At 41.2% G+C, this 17411-nt stretch overlaps 2 protein-coding genes across 5 annotated transcripts; one reads left to right on the top strand and one right to left on the bottom strand.

The window, feature by feature from the left end:
- The first annotated feature begins 149 nt into the window (after positions 1 to 149).
- On the top strand, positions 150 to 7672 carry vill (villin-like). Of its 3 annotated transcripts, none has more exons than XM_037279682.1 (20): positions 150 to 344; positions 2380 to 2471; positions 2575 to 2649; positions 2824 to 3014; positions 3165 to 3273; positions 3391 to 3501; positions 3688 to 3893; positions 3989 to 4067; positions 4147 to 4245; positions 4329 to 4482; positions 4658 to 4758; positions 4862 to 4999; positions 5071 to 5229; positions 5517 to 5696; positions 5778 to 5923; positions 5983 to 6127; positions 6243 to 6431; positions 6537 to 6605; positions 6690 to 6920; positions 6994 to 7672. In XM_037279682.1, exons 1-20 carry the CDS (start codon positions 302 to 304, stop codon positions 7105 to 7107), a joined length of 2631 nt encoding a protein of 876 aa, XP_037135577.1. In that variant the 5' UTR covers positions 150 to 301; the 3' UTR covers positions 7108 to 7672. The 3 variants fall into 3 exon arrangements, with proteins under 3 accessions (XP_037135577.1, XP_037135579.1, XP_037135578.1); XM_037279684.1 differs by having other exon boundaries at positions 152 to 347; positions 2382 to 2471; XM_037279683.1 differs by lacking the exon at positions 150 to 344 and adding an exon at positions 857 to 972 and having other exon boundaries at positions 2382 to 2471.
- On the bottom strand, positions 7456 to 15650 carry plcd1a (phospholipase C, delta 1a). Of its 2 annotated transcripts, none has more exons than XM_037279687.1 (15): positions 15443 to 15650; positions 13234 to 13392; positions 11507 to 11735; positions 11304 to 11433; positions 11011 to 11239; positions 10750 to 10951; positions 10534 to 10678; positions 10300 to 10452; positions 10019 to 10162; positions 9658 to 9814; positions 9167 to 9283; positions 8921 to 9099; positions 8459 to 8594; positions 8224 to 8373; positions 7456 to 7979 (listed from the first exon to the last, which is right to left on the bottom strand). In XM_037279687.1, the coding sequence occupies exons 1-15, from the start codon at positions 15471 to 15473 to the stop codon at positions 7888 to 7890; spliced, it is 2253 nt and encodes a 750-aa protein (XP_037135582.1). In that variant the 5' UTR covers positions 15474 to 15650; the 3' UTR covers positions 7456 to 7887. The 2 variants fall into 2 exon arrangements, with proteins under 2 accessions (XP_037135582.1, XP_037135581.1); XM_037279686.1 differs by lacking the exon at positions 15443 to 15650 and adding an exon at positions 14660 to 15018.
- Between the last annotated feature and the right edge of the window lie 1761 nt (positions 15651 to 17411).

Genomic DNA, 17411 nt, shown 5'->3' with positions numbered 1-17411 from the left:
TGACTTTATTACAGCAATATTTTGTAGCCCATTAGCCAGCTGGTAATTTGCAGCTAGAAAAAAATCCAAACAAGTTTGTTTCAGGTGATGTCACATTGAAGACGCCGACCGCCGTTGAATGAGCTGCAGGTTGGCTGGGATGTTAATGTGCAACTCAAAGGAGCTTAGGCTCCTCATGTGATATGCAAGGTGACCTTTTAGCTTTGGCTCTGGTGAGCCGATTGTGTGTTTTTTTTGTGAGTCCGCAAGTATTTTTGTACAGGCTTTTCTTTTGTGCCTCAGACATGAAGTGGTTGTGACGATGATGACGAGGACGGAATCCAGCAAGGACAAACCAACTACGAAAGGTATGTAAGACTTTTTTGGGTTCATTGTTAAAAACTTTGAGTCATGCACAAAACAAATAGCCGTTGATGTCATGTGACTTGGTAGAGTTGAAAAGTCTCATTTGAAAAGTCAACTGGTGTCTTGAATTTGGTGCTGTCACTTTACTGATCACTCAAAGTTCAATTTGACACCTCCTGGTTTTAGCAACGTGTGATTTTTTTTATTTATTAGTGTTGTCCCATGATAAAAGTGTTTACCAAAAATATTAGAGCTTAAAAACAGAAACGTTTTTTTTAATATAATTTCATACAAAATACAATATTTGAATAATTGATTCTAAAAATATTCAATAGTGACACCCCAAATGTACTTACTTTGACTAAATGTCTCCCCTTATAGTCTCTCATGTAAATGTTGACTTGTTATTTTTAGACAGTATTTTCTTTTGTAAAGCTCGCATTTGCAGCACCTTACCGTGCAAGAATGACAGCACAGGAAATTGCAGGTGTGTTCAGAGAGTGGGCGTGGAAGTAAATACACCCAACCTACGCACGCACACACACATACACACTTATTGGCTCGCACACAGCACTGGAGGTTCACCCCCTGATTGTTTTTTCCAACCTGCACTGCTCCCAAGACAAGGTAGGTTATGCAAACAATATACAGTATGTTTTTTTCTTTTTTTAAAAAGTCACAATCTTTCATGTATATCGTGATTACATTTCTGTTGATTTATGATTCTATCGGCAAAGATGGACAGGTTTGTGTGGGTTAATTGAAAGGGAACCAGTCCTTCTTGTTGCACGATTATGGATTTCTTTTTTTTTGTCCATGTGTTTTTGAGATGAGATCACTTTATACTCCCAGCTGCTCTTCTTTTGTATGCACTAACAGTCAAGGTAAACAGCACTTAATGAACGGCTGTGCTACGTTGTTTACATTACTATTATGGACTTATTATATTCCGCAGGGAACGTCAAGTGGAGAGCTGTATACAGAATGTGTAGTATGTACTTTATACTTTAAACAGGAAGTGAAGCAAATACATTGGAAAATATGAATATATTAATATTGTAAATGCATGATTACTATTTTTTTATTCCTAATTAAATATTAGGCCTAATTTATTTAACATAGACAAATACACAAATACATTTGTAGATATACGATATACGTACATTACTTTTTTGTATCGTAGGAAATAATAAAATACATGTATATCATTAGTGTACGTTGAAATGAAGTACTATGATCAATCGTTCATATCAAACAGGCGTATCCTAGGAAGGGTGTGTCTGCTACTTATCAAGTTCAAAGTGTATGTGTGTGAACCATATTATAGATATGAGGACTATAAAAAGTCTACACACCCTTTAACATGCCAGATTTGACACCAAGCGATATCTATTCAAAACTTCTGCCATTAATGTGAGCTGTAACCTTTAAGGGTGTGTGTGCACTTTTGCAATGACATCTCAGTTTATTTTTAGTTTCAAGTTATATGTCAATTTTAATACTGGGGAAAAAATGGAAAAGCACATACTGCATAATGCAATAATACTGTCAGCTTTGCTTCTTATCATTTAATTTTACTCGACGCCATTACTATTTTTTTTTGTCTTTATGATAAGATAAGACAATGGTACACTATGACCCTAATGAATCTATGTTTGACACCACCTCATCTCACCCCTACTTTCATTAAGGCGCTGGCTGTTTTCTTGTTGCCGTATTTGCATTCCGACTTTGCATTGAGCTCGTTTGCTTATCGACGTTCGCATCACAAGCGAGCCGAGCGGTCATCGGTGAGAATCACGAGGTCATTTCTGTCAGGATGTTATCGTTAGTTTTCATCTCCGCCATCTGTCCACGCTAGGCCATAATGACAATGTTGATGTTTCAAGCAAAGTAAATATGACCAATTTGTACTTGAACACACCATATTTAAACTCTTCTGTTTTGCTCACATGGGAACGTTTGGGATCTTGCATAAATCCAGCATATTGTATACTAAAAGATGTGAAATAGTCGTTCCTGTGTGTGTGCTTCAGTCCACAGTACACGTTATGATGAATGATGCCAATAAAGATGCGTTTAGGAGTGTCCACAGAAAAGCAGGCCTGCAGATATGGACCATTAACGTGAGTCATCCAATAAAGCAAACATCAGCCTTCTTTGTTTTTTTTTGTGGACTCTACAATGGTTCAACATTCCACTTTATTCTTCTTTATCAATGTCCAACAGAAGCTGCAGATGGTGCCGCTGTCGGCCCAAAGCTTCGGCAACTTCTTCGAGGGCGATTGTTACATTGTTTTGCACGTGAGTACTCTTGAATTGCCACACCTCCTTATTTCTGTACATCTCCCTCATAAACAAACAAAATCTCTAATAAATCCCACAGCAGGAGAAAATGTCAATACATCTTGGTGACATTTGAATCTCAGCACACCAAAGCTCACAATATATGAATCAGTCCCGTGTTTGGTCCCACAGATGAGTCAGAACTTGGGCTCGGCCGACATTCACTATTGGATCGGGAACACCTCGTCGCAGGATGAGCAGGGAGCGGCGGCTGTCTTCGTCACCCAACTGGATGAGCACTTGGGGGGTGCGCCGGTGCAGCACAGGGAGGTGCAGGGCCACGAGTCGCCACGTTTCAGGGGCTACTTCAAAAACGGCATTATGTGAGTACTGCAATGTATGCGACTAGGTTATGCTAGCATTTGAAATATATTGATGACCAAAGCATAAGCGGCACAATGCTGCACAGTGCCTCGTGTGTGTTTAGTTTTATGGCACTTGAACTTTGCTTGATGCTCTCTCTTCCCTGGCAGATACAAAAAAGGGGGCGTGGCCTCCGGTTTTGACCACGTGGATACCAACGCCTACAATGTCCTGCGTTTGCTGCACGTCAAAGGGCGGAAGCACATCACAGCCACCGAGGTTATCAAAGTTCAATATCAGTATCAAGTTTAGTTTTATACAAAAAGCAAAGTGCTCTATACTTTCAATATTAGTATTTTATAGAAATGTATAGTGTGAGTGTGTGCATGTGTACAGGTGGATGTGGCGTGGAGCAGCTTTAATACAGGGGATATCTTCCTTCTGGACATGGGCAATCTCATAGTGCAGTGGAATGGAGAAAAGAGCAACAGGGGGGAGAAGCTCAAGGTAAACTAATTCTAGTGAAGTATTTACTAAAATATTATTTTAAAAAATTAAATTAATTTAATATGGATTAAAAAAAAATATATATATATTTTTAAAGGCTGTAATTGAATATTTTTTGCAATTAATTATCCAGAATATTTTGCTTTGTCCATTTTAGACTAACATGGTTTTATTTTTGTCTCCCAGGCCACCTTGCTGGCTCAGGATATCCGGGACCGGGAACGAGGCGGCCGGGCTGCGATCGGCGTGGTGGAGGGCGGCGATGAGCGCGACTCGCCCGAGCTGATGAAAAACATGACGGCTGCATTGGGTCCAAGGACCGGTGCACTCAAGGCTGCCATCCCTGACGACGACTCACGCCGGCCAGTCAACGCCAACGTCAGGCTCTACCAGTAAGAACATGCTGCTCATACAAACTATTAATCAGAGGTGGCAAAAGTATTCGCAAATTGTAATTATGAATCAATTTGTGTGTGTGTCTCCTCAGTGTTTACGACGTCAGTGGGAATCTGGTGGTTCAAGAAGTGGCCACGCAGCCTCTCACCCAAAACCTCCTGAAGTCTTCTGTAAACACTCCTCGTGCAGCATCGATGAATCTACAAGTCTGATTGCTGATATTTTTATTTGCTTCTATCTCTCTGTCAGGATTGCTACATATTAGACAATGCTGGCTCCAGTGTGATGGTGTGGAAAGGAAAACACGCCTCCAAAGAGGAGAAGCGTGGTGCTCTGAACCGGGCAGTGGTGAGTCAAATGTCCATCCAAATGTTAATAAAAAAAAAAAATAAAAGAATCATAAAGCATCTATTCCATTCTGGATATATCAGGGTTATATCAAGGCCAAGAACTACCCAGCAAGCACCAGTGTGGAGGTCATGTGCGAGGGCGGCGAGTCGGCCATGTTCAAGCACCTCTTCAAGGAGTGGAGGGACAAGAATCAAACTCAAGGCTTGGGCACCACGCACAATGTGGGCAAGATAGGTAAATTTCTAAAAGAGTAGAATTAAAAGTAAAAAAAGAATCCTCTTGATTTCGATGAACACTTATGCCTATTACACTACTATATTTTAGTGTCGGTCATAATATAGTAAGCCAAGTATGTTTTTTGGGTTATACCATCAGAATAGATGCTTACCCTATTCAATGTCTCCCCCAGCAAAGGTTGACCAGGTGAAGTTTGACGTGATGGAGCTCCACGCACGTCCCGAGGTGGCAGCAAAGCAGCGCATGGTGGACGACGGCTCTGGAGATGTCAAGGTGGAATTCGAAATTGAATTGAATGCAGTGTTGTTACTATAACTAATAAAGTAACATCAAGTTATTTTTAAAATCAATTGATAATAGTTCATTTGTTTGTCAGGTGTGGCGCATTGAAGATTTGGAACTGGCTGAAGTCAATCCGAGGACATATGGACAGTTTTACGGCGGAGACTGCTACCTGGTGCTATACACGTATCGCATATCAAACCGGGAGCAGCACATTCTCTACATGTGGCAGGTTTGTTTTTTGTTTTTTTAAACACATTCTTGATTTTGTTGGTTTTAATGACGTTTTTTCTGACCCGCCAGGGGCGGTCGGCCACCAAAGACGAGGTGACGGCTTGTGCCTATCAGGCAGTGCTAGTGGATCAGAAGTACAACGGAGCCCCCGTGCAGGTTCGGGTGGTCATGGGAAAGGAGCCCCGCCATTTCCTGGCCATTTTCAAAGGCAGACTTATCATCTTTGAGGTGGGCCTTATTGCTATGGAACTAGTGTTTTTTTTCTTCTCAAATATCTATAAATTATTTTACATACAGATATGTTTTTTTGCCATTCATCTTCCAGACCGCTTAATTATTTTCAATGAATAAAAAATAAAAGAAAATTAAAAAATAGGTTTACTAAAGATTCTAAATTGTCAATGTATTATTATTATTATTCCAAAAATGCATATAAATAGAGGCCTCACTATCCATCTGCAGTTGAGTTAATAAATGCTGTCGTGTGCTGGAAATAAATAAACGCTGTTATGTAGGGTGGTACCGGTCGACCCGGCGTGGTCAACCCTGTGAGCGGAGCCAGGCTCTTCCAGGTTCGGGGGACTAGCGAGCTGAACACCAAGGCTACTGAAGTTCTGGCCAGGGCGTCATCCCTCAACACCAATGACGTTTTCCTGCTCAAGAGTGACCACTCGTGCTACTTGTGGTACGGAAAGGTCAGTTAGCGAGACAGCCATTTGGTTATTCTCATTCACAGGAAAGAATTTGAATGTATACTTGGCTCTTTCTGTGTCTAGGGTTGCAGCGGGGATGAGAGGGTGATGGCCAGAGCCATTTCTGACGTGGTCTCCAAACAGGACAAACAGGTGGTGATGGAGGGTCAGGAGCCTGCTGAATTCTGGGTAGCCCTTGGAGGGAAGGCACCCTACGCCAATGACAAGAGGTAAATGCACATTTTGCATTTCATTTTTTCAGTCATATATATGTTTTTTTTTTTTCCAGTCTCCAGAGGGAGGAGCCTCTTCACAGCCCTCGTCTGTTTGAGTGCTCAAATCAGACGGGTCAGTTTCGGATGACCGAGGTGGATGACTTTGCACAAAGCGACCTGGACGAGGAGGATGTCATGCTGCTGGACACCTGGGAAGAGGTAACTGGCCATTTTTATTTTCTGTGTCAAAACGTCCCTTCCAGCAGTGTAAGCTCTTCAGACTTGCTTTTTCTTTGGCTTTTATGCATTGTTTGAAAAATATAAATCTCCTCAGATTTTCTTGTGGGTGGGGAACTCTGCTAATGAGTACGAGACCAAGGAGACATGGAACTCTGCCCACGAGTACTTACGCACCCACCCGGCGGGCCGTGACAAGGACACGCCTGTGGTCTGTGTCAAACAGGGCTTTGAGCCCCCCACATTCACCGGCTGGTTTAATGCGTGGGACCCCCATAAGTGGAGCGTGAGTAAAGAACATCATGGAGTCAATCATCTAAAAAAAAAAAAAAAAGATAATTTGGCACTTTTTGCGTTGACCTGTTTTCTCTTTCTTCACCTTTGTCAACAGGTGGGGAAGTCCTATGAGGAGATAAAGAAAGAGCTGAATAGCAACGCATCGCTGTTAGAGCTCAATTATGTAAGTGGCAGAAATGTGTCACGTGAGCTTTAAATTAAAAATTAAGTGCTCCATTAATTGTCTTTGCTTTCTCATACCCCGCAGGATCTAAACAACACCACTTTAAATTCAGGCGGAGGCAATTACCGGGCGCCCGGAGGCCCCATGAGTCCTCCAATCTACAAAAGCCATTTTGGGGATTCGTCCCCCGTAATCACCAGCCCGACTTCATCCCGCCCATTCCCTACAGCCCCCGGGATGCAAGTGGCCCCCGAGCTCCTCATCAACAAGTCCGCCTCGGAGCTCCCGCCGGACGTGGACCCCTGCTACAAAGAGGTCAGAGGTCAAATATTGGTTGCACACTAGATGGCGGTGCAAGTGGTCTCTAATTTAATGTTCTCGATCTCAGAACTTCCTGTCTGACGCCGATTTTGAGCAACTGCTCGGCATGGGCCGCTTAGAATTCCAGCGCCTGGCGGAGTGGCGGCAGAAGGAGCTGAAAAAGAAGGCGGGGCTTTTTTAACGCAGCTAAACGTGTTTCTCTGATGCTGAAAATGACCTTTATTAGGAGTTTTTATCATTTTACACAATGCAAAGTTGGGTCGGCTCAGTCATATTTAATTTCATTTTTTATTTAAAATTGCTTAATCAAAATATATTGACAGTAAACCTCCCACTATTTTAAAAATCATCAATACTTGACTGAATTTATAAACTTTATCATTAAATTATTTTGCATTTCATTTTTTTTCATCCCACATTCACACCGTTTTTTTTTGGTTTTAGAGGCTTTCGTTCATGCAAAAGGACAACATCTTGCTGATGGTTTTATTAGACAAGTAGTGTAAAAGAATAGAGACATATGCGGTTGTTGGATTATCAGTGGGATCATTTGCAATTCAGGTTTTAATAACGGTAACATGATAATAATTCAACATAATAGCCCTAAAAAATTAGGCTTTGTGTGTTCGATGACAAAAAACAACTCACATTGTTTGTTCATACAGTTTCCTAATGGACAATTAGATCATCTGTTTTGACAAAAACATACGAAATTCCATAAAAAAAAGCCTTAGTGTAGCTTGTCAGAAAATACCATCTACATAAATTAAATACTATTATCTTCAAAGTTCTTCCTTCCAACCTGAGCTTATTACCATCAGTGGGACGAATACATTCAAATACTCTCCATACTCGTTCACTTTGGCTTATTGGCTTAGTTATTATGCAGACATTGTTGCATTTAAAAAATAAAATAAAATACAATAACTGGTAGGAGCAGAAAATGTCATTTTCCCCTGCGTTAATTGGCATCCAGGAGCATGATGTGCACGAAGAGGCCGGCCGACGAGATCAGGTCGCCATTCTTGTTAAGAAGCGGAACGTGCCTATAACCTGGGGGGGATACAAATAGTAATAATAAATAAGCGATTTATCGTGATTTAACTGCACGATGACTAATTTACATTGCAGCAAAATGTCATTTTGTCAGTTTTGTTACATGAAAATATGAAACATTTTCAAAGGTTTTTGTGAAACACTATATTTTTGGTTATTTTTGTCCAAATCAAAGAAAAAACATTTTTTAACACAAAGAATATATGAATATATGGGAGTGTGGATGCGGTATGCTCGTTACCATTCTGCACGCAGGTAAGCGGCAGGCAGTACTGGCCAATAAGGTCGTTAGCCGACGTAGCATCGTAGTCCTCCACAACCACTCGCAAGATGGCCAGCTCAGGGACGTGGATGTCGAACTGGAAGCGCTCGTTCCACATGGGATTAAATCCTACACAATGAAATGAACATAGCATGGAACACAGGGGACGCTTCTGTGTGTTTGTGTGTGTGAGCGGGAGTGTATATCACCACACCATTATTATCAATGTAGTGCGTCTCCTTGATGGCGTTGTCAGCCCGCACGCCGTACATCTCTAACCTCACCAGGGGGTCCACGATGGATTTCTGTTTGTCCACGTTGAGCTTGGGTAACTGCTGGGCCGAGATCACCTGCAAGGTATCCCTTATTACAACTGTTACCATGGAAAATGAAACTTTTTAATTCCTTGCATACATATGTACGTAATATACATAAATATTTTCAAGTAATACAAACATAATTTTAAAAAAAACAATCGTCACTATCTTATCCTCCCGATATTAAAAATATTGTGTTACTTTTTTAATATTATGGAAAAAAGTACTGATTTTTATGCAAGAAAATTTTATCCTCCAAATATTAAAAATATTGTTACTTTTCTAATATTACATAAAAAGTGCAGATTTTTATGCAAAAAAACCCTGAATGATTTTTGTGTGTGTGTTTAGAGACTCACCATGACATGGAGGGTCTTCTTCCTCAGCCAGGGTCCGTGGGAAAGCACGTTAGGGTCGAACTGAGAGGAGGGGTCTCTTTGGAATTCCGGCTTGAGGATGTAGCCGCTCATGCCGTTGGGTAGGAAGCGGCCCTGATTGATCTGCATCTCCTTGCCGGGTGTCTGGAAGTTGAGCGCCACTGCCAAAACAAAGGTGATGTTACTTTTTTTGGTGAGTAGGTGGATGTGTGAAGGGGCAAGATGTACCTATTTGGCAACCAGCATTCCACAGGGGCACCGGGTTGTAGTTGGATGAGTCAGTTCTGGAGCCACCCGGATAGGTCCGGCTCAGCTTGTCAATGTTGTGGTGCATGAAGGCCGTGGCTGAAAGGACATTTTGTTTCGTTACCATTCCTGTTTTGTGTGTTTGCGCCTGGCACAAACACACAAAACAGGAAAGGTAAGAGGTCAAATAGGCGACACATTATGAAAGTACACTTTTCACTGGTTTGCATATACACTTGAACAAATTACTCATAAAATATTTGAAGACATATTTTTGTATAAAAGCTTTTAAAATTATGACTTTTTTGCCTTTTACTAAATCATAGAAAATCTTTCTACAAATCTTACAAAAGTACAATTGGCACAGATTAGCTTTAGTAAACTACCTTATCATCATTTCTGATAAGCGGCACATCTTTGGACTTTTGGATGTACTTTTTTTTAATATGCATTTTAGTTGACTGTGAACTTACGCGAGTTCTCAGCAAAATTGAAGGCTTTGCTCTCCTTGAAGGAGGACAGCTCGTTAAAGTCCAACTTGTCCCTGGCGTGTTCAAAACCATTGAAGTGGACGCTCTTGCAGTAGACGACCACATCTGACAGCTCCTTCGCCAGTCTGATCTTTGATTTCTGAGGGAAAAGTTGTGACCATACAAAATGTGTAAAAAAATGAATCATCAAATATATAATCCAAATGTTTTTCCCTCTTCTAATATTACAAAGTGTTTCTGAGAAAATCACCAATTTTGAAACATTTAAAAAACTTTTATCTCCTAATATTACTTTTTTTTCTAACCTACGTTTTCCGTGATGACTTACAACGACTTGACAAACCTTTTGAGGCGCTTTTTGTCCGTTCTCTTGCTCCGCCGCCTCATCCTCCTCGGACACCGTGCCGTCTGAGATTGTGTTGTTGTTGAACATGGCGTCCAATTTGTTGAGGCACTTTCCCTTGATCAAGAACTTGCCCTTGAGCTCCTGTGGAAGACAAATGGTCAGAATTTAGCCTATAAAAACTGTGGCTCTCAAAGTAGGATACATGAAACAAATTAGGGAAACATCCTGGTAAGATTATTTATTCGAATAAAGTTTTCCAAAAGACCACTTCTGCTAACCTCTGGTGAGGGGAAGGTGGTGGGGATAACTTTCCCGAGGGGCTTGTTGACCAAGGCGTCCCCCAGGATGGAGACGATGTAGTGGGCCATGAGTTTCTGCTGGTCAACACTGCAATGGTTCTCCAAGGACAGAATGACGGGGTAGTCCGACGTCTGGGTGGAGAAGCGAAAGCTACGTTAGCATGCAAGCAATGCACTATTAATATAATTTATGTATGAAGGGAAGGCTGGTACCTTAAAGGCATAGTCTTTAATGACTTTGATTACGTCCTTGAAGAGGATTTTAGAAGTGAGCGTGTATCCGTGGTAGACGATGGGCTCGCCGTTGGGGCCGTCCCAAATGTCCAGCTCCACGCAGCGGCAACTCTTCATCAGAGCTCTGAATAAAAAAAGTACTTTAGTAAATGATCGCTCAGTACATATACTGTATTTTTCTTTTTTTTTTTTTACCTAATGTAGGCTTCAGTGCTGCTGGGTCCTTTGAGCTGGTCATGGGTGAGATACGTGTTATGCGAGGAAGATATGTAATAATGGTTGAGAGGCTGCGTCATGTCCTGGTAGACGTTCTTGTAGGCCGGGTTGAAGATGTCGCTGTCTTCGTGTTGGAGGAACATCTGGAAGCCGTCTTTGGTCATGAGATGATTCTGTTTGGCTGAAGGGACAATGGAAATAAGGAAAATGTTTGACTGGATTTTCCTGCTGCAAACCTACCCGTTTCATCCACCTCGTATTTTTCGATCAGTCGCAGAGCATCCGACGCGGTGGCGTTCTCCCTCTGCTCGTTCAGCAGGAAGTTGAGCAGGTCCCGAGCGCTGATCCGACCATCTGTTTGAGCGTAGTTCTGGTAGATGACGTCTATCTCCTCGCGCTGGGTCAGCAGTTCGTAAAACCTCTTGATCTCAAAGTCTTCCAGGTAGCCCGAGTTGGACTCGTCACATTTCTAGAAGATAATGTGAATTTGCAAGGTGCTCTCTGACTGACTTCAAATTCTGAAGTGCTACCACCTTAAAAAGTGCTTCGGCGTACGTGTCGTCGACTTCAATGTTGACGTGTCGCAAGAAGCGCTTCAGCTCTTTCAGGTTCATTTTGTTGTCCTCGTTCTTGTCCGCTTTGCGCATGCAATCGATGATCCAGCTAGCGATCGGATGCAAGGATTTCATTTCAACTTGGAATCTCAAACACCTCAGGGTTTTTTTGTCAAGGATACTGCTCGGTCTTCTGTTGCCGGCTGAGGTTGCGCATGTTGTTCAAGACCTTCTCAAAGCTTTTCACCCACTGATTGGCCTCTTCGTTATCGGTAGCCATCAGATCCAGGACTTTCTTGCGGCCCTTGAAGACGATGGAAAAGCAGCGTTCTTCCTCACTCGGGTCGATGTGCTTGTTCAGACCCTCAGACTGGCGGCCGTTGCGTACAGAATCGATGTCGTCGACTGAGACTGTGTGGAGAAAGACACATTTTTCTGAACATGAAAAATAGTATTCTTAGATATACGTAAACTGTGGATGCCGGAAAATACACTTATCGATTTCATACTTGCAAAACAAAACTGAAAACTAAAATGCGCTTTTATAATGACCACACGGCTAACATCTAAACATAACCGGCTGCAGATATTGAAGACCTAAAGAAACATCAATATTCAATATGATGCATGCTAAGCTACCAAGGCTAGAAATAAAGATAAGCCTCATTTCTAACTGAACTGTGGAGTTGACTTCCTTCCTGAAACCGAGCAGGGTCTGCAGCGAGTCCACTGCGGTGTGCCAGAAACTGGTTGTCTAGTCTATCAACAGGAAGCAGTGTGTGTTCTCACTGTTGGCACTTTGAAAAAGAAAAGATATATTCTTGTTCCCCAAGTTCATGTGGAAAAGCAGAATGTATTGACGGTAAAACGCACAGTATACACAAAAGAGTGAATCATTTTAATTTATCTTTCAAATGCATTTATTGATTGTAAATAATTATTTATAGCCAAATGAATTATTTAAAATCAATTATTTTACTTTTTAACAATTTTATTTTTTACCCATTTTTTAAATGCAATGTGGCCCTTGAGTGAAAGAAAATTGCCTGACCATGTTCGTTTGCATTTTTCCTAATGAGCATATTCCGCAAGGGTTTACGTAATAACTGTGATTACATTCACCAATGTAAACATGAAAAAAAATATGCCCCGACGGATAATCTTATAAAGCAGCCCCTCGAGGCATCAAATTGTGGTCAAGCCAAGCATTAAAATTCTTGCACATTCCAGGGGGAAATTGGATTACTTGCCCAATCTGATGGCCTCATTTAAACCGCTCAAATGTTGACAACAAAAATGGACATTAGCAGGGATAAAAGACATTTTGTTCCACCCGCAAGAGGCTTTTTTTTTTGTGTCTAAAGCAGGGGTCTCAAACTCATTTTCATAATGGGATTAAAATGAAACACCTCAACTCATGTCAACCACGTTGTACAGAATTTCTTCAATTCAATTAGCAAGAAAAAATTGCTTTGCTTCAGTGAGATCAACCCAATATAAATGACAATACAGGACTTGAGTTTGACGTATGTGGTTTAATGAAAGTCTTTGTTCTGTGGAGAATCCATGCGGAGGCAACGGGAAAGGTCAGACTTGAAGAGGGGTGGGGGGGGCAACAATGACAAGGTGGTGGTGGTTGGTTGAGGGCGCTGTCACCAACCCAAAAACTTGGGCGGTGCTCACACCCTTGAAGGGGAGCGTTTGTGCAAGGCTTGGGAATTTGGATGGAAAATTTCCATTTGGAGGCGGGAAATATGCAAGTCAGCAGTAAAATATTTTCTCTGTGCCATGTGAGACACAACCACATTCAAAATAAGCACAACACATGTTTTCACTAGTAAAGTTAGAATTCCCCTGTTTATGAAAAATAGCTTTAACTATGAAGTCGTAGAACGACAGCAATACTCACACGTTTGCTTGCGTTTGAAGGGCTTGTTGGACTCGTGCCACACCGTCTTGCAGTCCTCCTGTAGTCGGTAGAAGCGGGATTTCTGCCAGGAGCGGGACCGAATCTTGGTCAGCATGCCGCCAACTAGCAGAAAGTTTAGATCTGGGTCGCCCTCCAAACCTGGGGAAAAGGAGAAATCTATTATATCCAATATGTCAAAGCCGATGAAATTATAACTAGTGTCGATATCACTCTTATCCCAATAATTTTTCAAAAGCATCCAGAGCTAATTTCTTGTGTTTTTGTTTTTTTATATTAGAACAACTTGGAAGTCAACCAGCTCTTGTTCCACTTAAGTTTCACTATTGCTATTTTTTGCCTTTCCCACTGTGCATCATCAACGTAACCCGGGTTATATGCAGAAGTGAATCATTCCTTGGATTTAAAAAAAAAAAGAAAACGCTACACAGTCACAAAGCCTCAGTTTAGTTCTGCTTTCATCAGAATGAGCTTTTAATGTGGAATTTGAGATGAGCAGTGACTTAGGGTCAAACCGCTGATTTCGGTGCTTTTGCAAGGGCGTGGGAGGCGTTTGCCGAAAATGACTTGACTTGACTTGAGACTTATCGACAACCAATCAGCAGGACAAAACTGTTGCATTTGGGTGTTAAATTAGAATTGGAACTGCAAAGTAAATCCAGTTTAAGAAGGGTAGATGAGTTTAGTCTAACACTGTTCGTTTTTGGTTAGAAACTGCAAGTATTGTCTCATCGAGGGCACGTCAGGACTGCAATGCTGTGCCTAGGAAAAAAGGCGTCAGGGTAGTAGGCAGGGATTTCTGACATTTTCCCCCCACCCAAACAGAGGGCTTTGAGACATCACAAAAATGCTCACATTGCACAGCTGCAACGTGCATGTTTGAGGAAATCAAGCATCATTATTGTGTTAGCCACAAAAGAGAAAGCTGCATGCGTCTTATTAGTGTGATTCATAACTTATAAGAATCATGAGATTTTTTTTTTCTTTTTAAAGATACCAGTAGGGCTGTCACTATCGAATAGATTTAGAATTGATTATTCCAAAATAAGATACAAAATAATTTGCATTATAAAGTATTTTAAAACCCTTTCCCCCCTGATTATTTTTTAACTAAACCATTTTTAAACAATTATTATTGAATGATTTCAAAAGAACTAAAAACAGCAATTGATTTGCTGTCGATTAATCGATTACAGACGACACCTCTCGATACCAGATGATGAATCACATGTTTTCTGAAGCTTCATTTACAAGTCTTGCTTCTGCATTTATTCCACTCTGAAGCCTTCGAGCTCCAGTGAAGAGGTCTTCTGTGCGCTCAAAGATGGAATGCATAGCTCCAGGCAAGAGTGAGAACGCCTTTAAAGATCTCTGGGTCAAAACTCAACCAGAGTTGGGTCTTACTCACCGATCCGTTTTCCATTCTCTTGGGCCAGTTTTTTCACGCGCTGCTGGTGAGCCAGCTCTTCCGACGGACTCCTTATAGCCTTTTGTTCGCAGCAAGACATCGCGCAAGAAAATATTTCAGAACTGCCGAGATTTAGGAACTGATTCTCGGATAGCGGGGGAGAAAAGGGGCAAAGAGCGCTTCAGCGCTCCGTCATTGGGCGGGTCCGAATTCGCGTCTTATTACCGCTATTTGTGCAACTTTAAAACATGTATAGTGAAAGCTTCCCTTAATCGGTGTCCATTTTTGGAATCCGTTTGTTTATATACTCCACACACGCGCCAGCAAGATTGGGGAAGTCTTGTGTCAACTCCGGACAAGATGATAAACAAAAGTGTCATATGACGGTAGTGACCTAAGAGCAGACGATTCTCATGCGATGACGAACATTAGACAGAAGAGGTCGAAAAATGGAGCAATACTAAAAATATAATACATAGTGTCGTGCAATGGATGATCAACCAAATTGTGCACGCAATATCTTCAATGATCTCTAATTTCATTTTTACTCGTGACTTTTGGCATCATTTTAGTAGTTTATTCTTTGGGTTGTCATGTATCTTATAGAATGCACATATATTGCAGTATTATATATAATTCCAATACCAAAAATATTATATATAATAATAGTAATATAATAATATAAAATAATAAGTAATAATATAATTGACAACCCTCCTCGAGGGTTTTCTATTGGAGTACATGAAAAGGAACTGGGCTGTAAATTTGTGTCATCCAACTCACTGTGTTTCCCTGCAGCACCATTGGCCTCCATATTCCGCTTTGAGTCTGAGTGTGTGCTGGGGGCCGAAGGTCCACCGCTCGGTCCTCCTCCTCCTTCGTAATCCCGACGGTAAAACGTATATGTTGTTCAAATGGAATTCACTTTTCCCCCCCTACCTTGCCTCTCCACTCTCTGAGCCGCAGTGTGTAGCTGCCAACAGCTCCGTTCACTCTATATGAGCCGGTTCAGTCCACACCCACTACTGCCATGCCGGTCTGACAAGTACTTTCATGCATGCGGGAATGAAGGCTTTGGAATTCAACCCATTGTAACATGCAACAAATGCAATGCAAAATATGTTTTCACTTTGCACTGCCAATGTTCTGTAATGAGGCCTTCAAAGTCATGCGTGATTTGAGAAGTTTCAGTTAAGCTCGGTATCCTTTTCAATCAGTTTCTTTGCGGTGTTATGCAATATGCTTTCTTTTTAGAAAGGGTGGGGTATGGGCAAAGCCATGTAGAAATTATTTGGAATGCTTCCGCCACTTCCAGGGATCTGCACACGAACTGACAAGTGACAATGAAGTGCTGGCTCATTGAGTGAAAATACGACCCAGTCGTAGTTCGGTCCCCTTTGTGAGTAGTGGAACATTTGCATTAGAAAAGCCTAACTCTAATTAAAAAGAAAAAAAGTAACTGGATTTAAAAACGGATGTCAAGTGTAAAATTCTTGATTGGGGTGTGTTGACAAAAAGCATTCCACAGACAAATTAAACAGCCACCGGTTTTAAATAACAAAAAGGGACATACAGTAAGTCTTATGTAATGCCAAAAATATAGACATGTATTGGTGCTAATCAGAAATCAAATGGTGAAATCAATTGTTTTTAGAGTCGACAGGTTTAAAAGGTGTGCACCTGTCCCCATGCCAACACTTACATCACAGTCAATAATGAGTCAAAGTATAATACGCTTAAGGGAGAAGCATTTTTTGAGAGATTGACAGTCACATATCAGCATGTCGACACACAAGGTCGTGACATGTTTTTGGACATGTAACATGGGTTTCATCACGTTGAGATTGAGTGTTAAGCTTCATTATCCAACTAGAGTTGCTGCGCCCACTCTGACTTAAAAAAAAAAAAAAACTTATATAACAAAACATCTGACCAGACAATTATCTCGGTGCAGAAAATATTCAAGATGATTCAATCAGGCACTTTTTTTTTTTTTTCCTTTCCATGGCTATTAAATGAGCTCTCACTATAATGGTTGCATTTGATGTGAACGGCACGTCGGCAGTCGACAAACAGGGGCCTCTTGTGCCTGATTGGATTGTTGCATTATAAAGAGCCACACACATGCCTCTTTGTGCGCCTTTATTATTAGAGTAAGCCGACAGCCTGCTGTCTGATCGAGTCTCTCGCCGGCCGCCGGGTTGTGTAAACACAAAAAAAGTTACAAAGCGACTGTTTTGTTATAGTTTTTTTTTTATAAAAACGACTTGACACTCATTTGATTGCACTTTACATTTTTACATAAGAATAGTTGTGTTCAGTAGTAAAATCAGTTAAGATCATTCTAAAAAAAAATTCTAATTGTGCCAAATAGCTCACTTCACATAGGCACATGCAGAGGTCACTAGGTCATCACAGTCACAGGAGAGAAGCTGATCTCAGCCAAATTTGGGCGAGAGGTGAAGTGCACCCTCAATTGGTGGTTACCAATAGCATGAATTTAGAGATTTGACCAAGTGTTCCCCAGTTTGTGCATACCCAACCCCTTCTACATAAAAACAAAAATAAGATCAATGCTGTGAAACTCTGCAAAGAAGGCAGATGAACTAACTTTTCATACATTGCTCATTCACACATTTGCCTATTCATTGCAATTTGTGTATTTCTATTTGCATGACACAATTTTATGTCAGCTTTACCGAGAAAACATTCATTTCTGGTGATATGCTGCCCTCCTGTGGTTGAAAGTAAT

Source organism: Syngnathus acus, chromosome 20, assembly GCF_901709675.1.
Source record: "Syngnathus acus chromosome 20, fSynAcu1.2, whole genome shotgun sequence".
NCBI lineage: Eukaryota > Metazoa > Chordata > Actinopteri > Syngnathiformes > Syngnathidae > Syngnathus > Syngnathus acus.
This window is presented reverse-complemented; position numbering and strand designations above follow the sequence as displayed.

What these genes read in the sequence shown, in the direction of transcription:
- vill (XM_037279682.1), top strand. Translation starts at nt 302, where the DNA reads ATGATGACGAGGACGGAATCCAGCAAGGACAAACCAACTACGA. An exon ending in TACTTCAAAAACGGCATTAT is followed by an intron (nt 3,015 to 3,164) that starts GTGAGTACTGCA and finishes CTTCCCTGGCAG; the next exon opens with ATACAAAAAAGGGGGCGTGG. An exon ending in ACAGGGGGGAGAAGCTCAAG is followed by an intron (nt 3,502 to 3,687) that starts GTAAACTAATTC and finishes TTTGTCTCCCAG; the next exon opens with GCCACCTTGCTGGCTCAGGA.
- plcd1a (XM_037279686.1), bottom strand. Translation starts at nt 14,759, where the DNA reads ATGTCTTGCTGCGAACAAAAGGCTATAAGGAGTCCGTCGGAAGAGCTG. An exon ending in CTTCAAACGCAAGCAAACGT is followed by an intron (nt 11,736 to 13,233) that starts GTGAGTATTGCT and finishes TTCTCCACACAG; the next exon opens with TCTCAGTCGACGACATCGAT. An exon ending in GCTTACCTGCGTGCAGAATG is followed by an intron (nt 7,980 to 8,223) that starts GTAACGAGCATA and finishes TATCCCCCCCAG; the next exon opens with GTTATAGGCACGTTCCGCTT.